This window comes from Cololabis saira, chromosome 12 (assembly GCF_033807715.1).
Source record: "Cololabis saira isolate AMF1-May2022 chromosome 12, fColSai1.1, whole genome shotgun sequence".
NCBI classification, from domain to species: Eukaryota; Metazoa; Chordata; class Actinopteri; order Beloniformes; family Belonidae; genus Cololabis; species Cololabis saira.
Window position 1 is genome coordinate 38,122,966 of NC_084598.1, and position 8,688 is coordinate 38,131,653.

The 8,688-nt window shown below is 44.4% G+C and overlaps 1 protein-coding gene across 1 annotated transcript in view; it reads right to left on the reverse strand.

Annotated features, from left to right (window-relative positions):
• Positions 1-3,871: 3,871 nt before the first annotated feature.
• The window catches only part of LOC133457471 (keratin, type I cytoskeletal 18-like), a 5,627-nt gene continuing 810 nt past the window's right edge, over positions 3,872-8,688 (reverse strand). Inside the window, exons 2-8 of the mRNA XM_061736792.1 lie at positions 8,381-8,688; positions 7,852-7,934; positions 7,615-7,771; positions 6,576-6,740; positions 6,363-6,488; positions 5,265-5,482; positions 3,872-4,046 (exon numbers count right to left, since the gene is read on the reverse strand). The exon at positions 8,381-8,688 is cut by the window's right edge and continues 229 nt beyond it. Of these exons, the coding sequence (XP_061592776.1) occupies positions 3,920-4,046; positions 5,265-5,482; positions 6,363-6,488; positions 6,576-6,740; positions 7,615-7,771; positions 7,852-7,934; positions 8,381-8,688 (1,184 nt within the window). The 3' untranslated portion in view covers positions 3,872-3,919. The remainder of the gene's footprint in view (positions 4,047-5,264; positions 5,483-6,362; positions 6,489-6,575; positions 6,741-7,614; positions 7,772-7,851; positions 7,935-8,380) is intronic.

The following is an 8,688-nucleotide window of genomic DNA, read 5'->3' on the forward strand; positions in this document are numbered from 1 at the left end:
CAGTTAATCCAGATTTCTTGCAGAGTCGCTCGAGTTGACGTTTACGGGATTTCAGTTTGCGGAGTTCAGGGGTGTACCAGGGTGCTGAGCGTGCGAAAGAGACTGTTTTGGTTTTGATGGGAGCCAGTTGATCAAGACAGGAGGAGAGTGTATGATTGTAGTAATCCACGAGGTAAATCAGTTCTGAAGGCCCTGCAGGCCGAAACGTTACTCCTTCCTGGAGAGGTGGCTCGTGCTCGCTTCAGCCAAAGCTAATATGGAGCTGCAGGATCGCTGACTTAGTCCGAGGAAACCAAGCAGGGGAGTAAAACTGGCCCCTTCAAAGGGTCAAAAGGAGCTCTGCGTTGGTGTAACGCGGAACCATAAATCAGCCAGTGTACGTCACTCATCTGCGTCCAGCAGTTTCATGCACCAGGAAGACACTGCTCTCTGCTGCTCCGTTAACACAAAGTAACGATGGATATTCAGAATTGGTTCAAGCACAACGACGCAAGCAAGTTTATATTTATGGTTATATTTATTTTTCTATGTTTTATTTTCTGTTGCTAGATTGAAGACTTGAAATGACTGTCATGTTTAGTGATGATTTTGAGCTGTATAGATAAAATTAGTTGGAATTTCTATGTTTTATTTTCAGGGTAAGAAACATCTGTTGCTAGAGTGTCTGATGGGTGAGGTAGCCCAGACCTAATGTAGCATTTTCTTTGTTCTGCAGCGATATTGCTGCAATAAAGCATTTGAAATACACTTTAAATATTCTTGTTTTGCTAGTATCATTCCGCTTGAAATTATGGGAAAATGCATAATTTAGTGTTGAATAACGTGCCAGGCATGTGCACCCCCTCTGATCTGAGATGCAGCCTTACTCATCATTTACTAGAACCGGTGTTCTGCCAATTTCTGCTGCTTTTTTCTACCTTTGTAGAGCTACAATTTTACTGTGTTTTACTCCCTAAACCACTTCCTTTTTCCCCCAAGTGGTCCTTGTCGCTTGCCAGGCCGTTATTTTAAATAAGATCTTGTTCTTAATGACCTGCCTGGTTAAATAAAGGTGAATGACTGAATGAATATCAAATAAAGCGATAGAATTGTTTTTTTTTCTCTTTATCGTATAATGTTCACAAAGTGTAATGCAATTCATGTCATGGTTAGTGTATTTTGAAGGGTCAAGTACTCAACATCCCATATTATCCATTTTACATCGTGCAAGAAATGATGCAAACTTTGAAAATCCACTTTGCGCATGCACAGAATCACAAAGTAGCATTTCTCGGCAGGGAGCAAGGATTGGCAGAACACCGGCCCTGTCTCATTGTCTCTGGCGCGAGCTGTTATCAGTCCAATTGCGCTCACCTGTTGCGCTGAGCTCGGACACGCGCATACACATGCACGTGCACCCGCTCGGAGACACACCTCTGGGCCGATCAACACAACACTTATAATTAATGAGTGTCTCAGATTCAAACACCATCTGTAATTGTTTAGAGTTGTTTGATGGGAAAAAAAGTTTTCTTTAGGAGACTATTTTTGTTAACTGTAAGTGACTCATTTACATTTTAAAAAGTGTTGTATGAGTTGTTAACTCAGTGGTTGATATGTTGTATGAATAATAAAAAAATGTTTTCTTTGGTAGAATATTATTTTTTTGTTAACTCTCTGAGTGACTCAGACTCATTGTAATTATTGTTAAGAGTAGAGTAGTATGATTAGGAAAAAAAAAATTCTTTGGTAGGCTATTTTTTTTCTCTACTACATTTGTAATTTTACGTTGTGTTACCGGTGTTTTCATGTACCGACATGCAATTATGTTGATTTGAGTTATATTGATATTTAAATGATGTAAAAAAAATTATCCGGTCCCCTTAAGGTCTCATTTGAAGGAATGCGGCCCTCTACCTAATATGAGTCTGACATCCCTGGTGTAAATAGAATAAGCCAAAGGCAAAACACAAGGAAACTTGTGCTTCACTTGAAGGTGGGGATGTTGTTGAAATAAAACTTTATAGCACAAACACCTGAGCTGCCACTCAGACAGGAATCTGTCTCCAGTCTCTGTCTAGACTGGGGATTTTTGTTTTTCCAGCAGCCCTGATGAACATTTATTGAACGCCTTGTTAACGCCCTATAGATTCACCTCCGTTGAAAAAGAGTGGTCACATGACCAGTTGGTCGTATATAAGCTACAAACTTTAGCCAATATATAATAAATTGGCTATAGTTTTACATCAATTTATATTGTTAAGAAGTTTGACTATTTTAATGAGATAAATGTGCATCTGTAAAAGGCACATATTTAGCTCTGATATCCGACCAGCGAGACCTGCTTTCAGTTTTTTGTGGGAGATTGAGGTGGTGGAGGTAACTTTCTTTTGATGAGTAATTGATCGCTATTTGTGACTTGTTTATTTCAGTTTTAAGTTTTTTAATTAATATTTATTTATTATTTCAGGTTGATTTAAAAAAAAAAAAATTGTAATTTGACTCATGCAGTCAAACTACTTTATCTATACATACCGTACATTTGTTAAATAACATTTCACTTAGGGCCCCAATTTGGTCAGACCACCCACCTCCCTTCTTTTTTTGTTGTTTTAGAAATAACAGAAATTGCAGTTAGAAGTTTAGTTTTGTGCAAAACGCTTCTGGGAGAGTGGATCTCATCAGGAAAGGACTCAGACGACGCCGAGTAAATCCAGAACCTCACCCCACCGGAGGCCAACCCAGAGCTGGTCGAGGCAGTATCTTAGTAAAATGAACAGCATGGCCATATTACCCTTAAAATAGAAATAATTGTTCCTTTTACTACCAATGGTACTACTATTACTACTACTACTACTACTACTACTCTACTACGATTACTACTAATGCTACTGCTAGCAATGCTACTGCTACTGCTACTGCTACTGCTACTGCTACTACTAGTACTACTACTACTACAGATTCAGATTCAGATTCAGAAAAACTTTATTTATCCCTGAGGGGCAATTGCAAATTACTGCTGCTACTGCTGCTAATAGAAATAAGTGTTCCTTTTGTTCTTGTTGGATATAACCAAAATTATTATAACCATACTGAATATAACCAAGTTGATATAACCACACTGAAAATGTAAACTGCATGTGCTCACTAATTGAATCTGTGTAGAACTAATAATCATAATTACACTGAACATATATAAACTGCATATACTGATTAACTAAATGTGTCTATGTGTTAAAAACTAATGTGAGTATGATGAACCATTGTGTGTATTCTGAGTTGTCTCTGAAAGGAGAATTCTGTACCAAGCGCGAGATAAGACCTGGGGTCCTCCCTCCCCCTGAAAAACAATAAAAGTGATCACACACATGTAGAGAGCCAGATCTGAGCAGGACAGGGCAGACTGAGGAGTCTGTTTGAGGCTGGATCTCACTCTGCAGAGGTTGGTTAATTATATTCGAGTCTAATGTCTTTCTTTCAATTCCTAGCTCGATCAACGGATTCGGGGTGACCGAGGTTTCGATCACAACATTCTCTTAACTGAAAACGCAGAACTCAGATTTACTGAAAGTGCCAAGCGATCGGTAACTGAACCTAGACCACGGCCCTAAATATGCAAACATTTGAGGCTTTATTTAATTTCATTAATATACATCCCTGGTGTACAGTAGTTGTGATGCCACGGAGGAACAACATTCATATGTTTATTTGTTGCACCAGGCTGTAAATATGTTTCGTCTCAATCTTGACAAGAAGAAAAATAAGCAAACAGCAGTTCTTGAAATGTTGATCTATTGGTTTAAGGGTTATTTATGAGTGTAGCTCTATAAAAACATGCAGAGTTCTTTTTGTTTCTTTATTTAAAGCTGGAAAAAAGAAAACACTCCACAGGTCTGATCTGGGACTTGTGTTCTCTTTATTTTTGTTGTAAAGCTTGTTTTTACATCGGCTCGACTTTTTCGCTGGCCTGGACGTCTTTGCTCTCGGACACCAGCTTGCCGTCCACCAGAGTCTGCGTGATGGTCACCACCTTGGTCTGGACCGTCTTCGTAGCGGGTTCCTCCACACTGACGAGGAGAAAGAAACACAACAGAACATAAGCCAATTAAGTCACAGTTTCCGCGTACGTCGGACCGCTAAGTGCCCTTTTCCAGCAAACCGGTTCCAGGGCTGGTTCTGGTTCTGGTTCTGGGCCAGTGCTGAGTCTGGAACCGGGCTTTCTGTTTCCACTGACAAAGAACTGGCTCTGGGCCAGAAGAACCGGTTCCAAGGTAGCACCAACTCTTTGCTGGACTAGAGGAAAGAACTGCTTACGTAAGCGGAGGGGGCAGAGTTGTTAAGACCAACGGCAATAGCAAGACTGGGAGACGGAGACATTTTCAAATAAGAATGAATCTGGATGCAGCAAAGCAGCAGTGGTCTGAGGAGAAGACAACATGTCTTTTAGAGATGTGTCCACGGAGGAGCTACGTGGACCAAGTCCTATTAGAGCAGATACCTTGTTGTTGCTTCAATTTTCACGCAAACGCAGCGACGTAACTGACGTTTACTGACGTAATGACGTGGCTCCACTTAGCAACCGAGCTGTGGAAAAACAAACCTGTTCTCAACTGGTTCACAAGTTGAACAACACTAGCACCGGCCCAGAACCAGCCCTGGAAGCGGTTTGGTGGAAAAGAGGGTAGCCGTTGGCTGGAAGACCAGCCGGAGCCGGAGGTCCAGCCAGGGTCCAGGTCCAGCCGGAGCCGGCCGGAGGACGGCTCCGGCTGGACCTGGACCCTGGACCCTGGACCCTGGACCCTGGACCCTGGACCCTGGACCCTGGACCCTGGACCCTGGACCCTGGACCCTGGACCCTGGACCCTGGAACCTGGAACCTGGACCTGGACGGTGCCAGTGTGGAAACACTTGCTGGCCCGGTAACCGGTAACCGGTTACCGGTAACCGGTAACCGCGACTATTTATAGTCTGTTTAGGTTAAAAAAAAAACGGTTCATTTGGTTCGCAAGTTGAATGAGTTGTGAACCAGAACTGGCCCAGAACCAGTTCTGGAAAAGTGGAAAAGGTGGAAAAGGGGTATAAGTGGCCATGACCTGAGCCATCAGCTGTAATGTGGCGGCGGCGGCGTTGTATCAACCCAGACGGGTCCCTTTTCATTTCCATATCAAAGCAGCTTCATGTTTTGCATGAAGCTCGTTTGACTATTATATGCAAAAGAGCAAAAAGATGCTGCACTTTTATGTGTTGCATTTATGTGTTGTATTTTTGGGATTCCTGGTACTCACATTATCTCGCCTTCCAGCAGCCTCCGGTACTCGGCGATCTCGGCCTGCAGCTTCACCTTGATGTCCAGCAGGATTTCATACTCGGTCGTGTTCAGCTGGATGTTGCTACGGATCTGAGTCAGTTCCTCCTGTAGCCTCAAGATGATCACGTTGTACTTCTCCACCTCCATGTTGTAGCGCGCGTCGACGTCGTGCACCGCCGCCTCCAGGGACGCAATCTGTTAGGAGGTGAAGGAGTTCACTTTCTGTTTTACAGACAGCTGTTAGCAGAGGAATCCGGCTTTCTGATTACCCGTACACCAAAACTTGCTTTAGTTTCTGGACCAATCAAAAGGTTATTGGCGTGTTTCTGCAGAACCGATGGGTGGAACCCAGATAGTGGACACCTTCGGGTCTAATCTGGGAAGACGTTAACGGACTGTGTTGCATGAGCCGGATGATGACCAAACTTCAGTGAAGTTTGACTTGGGATACGGCCACTATTGTGGGGGTCCAGTGTGGCCCGAAAGGCCCAGAAAGGGCCTAGCTTTCATTTTGGCGTCAGCTAATGGGGACCTTTTTAAATAAAAAAATAAACAGCCAAAAGTGGGCCGGAAAAGCTGCAGAAGTTCGCCAGATTTGGCCGGATCAAGCTATCCTGGTGTTAAAAGAATTCAAATGTTCTTAAAAAAGGGCATTTTGTTGATTTTAATGGTTCATTGTTTTTGGGAGGGTCTACTGTTATTGGCTCTTGTTGGAGTCTTTAAGGCCAATTTCTTGTCATCTTACTTTAATTTCTGCCACCTGCACAACTCCCAAAGCTCCAAACTCGGTTTCCTCATTTCAGCATCGTCTGATTGGTCAGAGGGGGCGTGCACCATACCACGACCATATAAGGAAGTTCCTCTCTATCGCATAAGACAGAACCAGAAAGTTTGCATCACTTTAGTTGCTTCTACCCCTATGTAGTCCTTCACTAGTTCCAGGTTCAGATCAATGATCTATAATGACACCGACAGACATCCAAGACCTGAAAACAATGAGGTTAAAATACACCCCCCCCCCCCCAGGGACCATTGGTCCAGGGACCATTGGTCAGGGAGGACAGCAGATTCTTACCAGACTGAGCGCGGCCTGAAGTTCAATCTCCATTCCCTGATACCTCCTCCTGGTCTCGGTCACCTCGGTCATGGCCATCTTCAGGGCTGTCGAGGTCTCTGTCATCTTCACTTTAACCTCTGTGATCTGAAGACGAGATAAAGACACGTCATGCTTCGTCAAGCCCGACCTCTAAACCCCCCCCTTGGTTCACCTGGGCGACTCCCGCCGTACCTGAGTTACGCTCCACGCCTCGAGTTCCTCCTTGTTCTTCACAATGATCTTCTCGTACTTGGCCCTCATCTCCTCCATGATCTTGGACAGGTCCAGCCCTTTGGCGGCGTCCACGTCCACGTGCACGCCGACCTGCGTGATGTGGGCGCGCAACTCTGAGAGTTCCTGTTGGGGAGGAAACAGCCGATGAGGGTGGGGGGGTCATCCTAGTGTTGTTTTAGTCAGCCTGTTTCAGTTCTAGTTCTACTCTAGTCTTTGGGTCCAGCTATCATTTTAGTTTTTATTAGTTTTAGTCACGTTCATTCTCCTTTTAGTCGTGTCAAGTTTCAGTCGACTAAAAGTCTGAGCATTTTAGTCTTATTTTAGTCAGGATCATCCATGACCATTTTAGTCTAGTTTTAGTCGACGATTGTATTTAGCCAAACCCATTTTACAATTCAAACAAGGTTATCTTATTATTATATTATTGTTAACTTATAGACTCAAGAATACATTCATTCCAGATACAGAAGACTCTAATTTGATTTTACAACATGTTTATTTTTCCGCATTTCTCCTCGTCTTTTTCTTTTTCCACGACACATTGGGTTTTCTTTTCCACGTCTATGTAGGAAAGTGTATCCAAAGATGGTTCTTCTTCTTCTCCAGCCCCAGAGCAGATCCCCGTGTTTCTCTATTTAACTTTCTTTTTAATTGACGTGAACCTAGAGCTCTGTGTTAACGGCATCAGCCTCTAACTCTGCAGCTGCATTTTCTGGATCTGATTCCCCGCTGCAGCGACTGGGATTGAGGACTAACGTCACCCAGCAGAACTAAACCAGAGGAAACATTAAGGATCTTTGGTAGAACATTTCGCCTCGTTTTGGTCAACAAAAACGAGACACATTTTAGCAGAGTTTTATTTTGTAATGTACATTTTAGTCTCGTTTTATTCGTCAACTATATTGCATTATATATTTAATTATCGTTATCGTCACATGACCAGCATTTATCCTGCATAAAGGTGCCGAGGACGGCCGAGCAGCAACCCCTTTCTCACCTTCTTGTGGCTCTTCTTCAGGGTGATCAGCTCCACCTTCAAGGTCTCGATCTCAGACTCGAGGTGCATGCGGAAGACGTTGGTGTCGTCCAGGAGCTTCCTCAGCCGGGTCACGTCGGCCTCCACGGCCATCCGCATCGATGTCTCGTACTCCATCCTGTCAGGGATTGCCACACGTCAGAGACGCTCGCGCAGGCGGGTCGAAACCGCCTCAAACGTTCATACATGGTTACTCACTTGAGTTTGAAGTCGTCGGCCGCCACTCGCACATTATCAAGGTTAATCGCCAGCTTGGCGTTGTCGTTGATCCTGCGGGCGATCTGAAAGAAATTGTGGGAGGTTTTGTGATGTTTCGGGAACGGACTCCCTCACCGGGGTCTTGATTGCCCTTCAGGGATCCTACTACTACTACTACTACTGGAACTACTACTACTATTGCTACTACTATAACTGTCATTCAGCAGACACTTTTATCCAAAGTGACTTACATCTGAGAGAACAAATACACCATTTCACCCGGGGAGCAATTAGAGAATTAGAATTAGACTACGGCTTATAAATGTTGAGAAATCAGTCAGGTACAAAGATATGACGGCACTTTGTAGTGGAGGAGGACTGATAACAACCTTTACGAGGTTGTTGAGCTTGACCTTTTTCATCACATCGCGTTCATACTCAACTATCTCAAATCCCTACCCCTCATTTTTCTTTTTTTTTTTTTCACATTTCTGCATCGTGATTTCATGCGGCTGGTTGTTGGTCTCACCTGGGCCCTCAGACCTGCGATGGTTTCGAAGTGCTTGCTGAAGTCGCTCCCCTCCAGCGGGCCCCTCTTCTCGATGACCTCCCTGATGTTGATCTCCAGCGTATGGTTGGCCTTCTCCAGCGTCTTCACCTTCTCCAGGTAAGCGGCCAGGCGGTCGTTCAGATGCTGCATGGCGATCTTCTCATTCCCGATGGTCATGGCGGTGGAGGCGTAGTTGCCGGGCTGGTAGTTGTAGAAGCCGCCCCCGCTGCCTAAGCCGTGGCTGTAGGAGGCGGTGGAGATCCGGACGCCTCTGCCGCCGGCGCCGC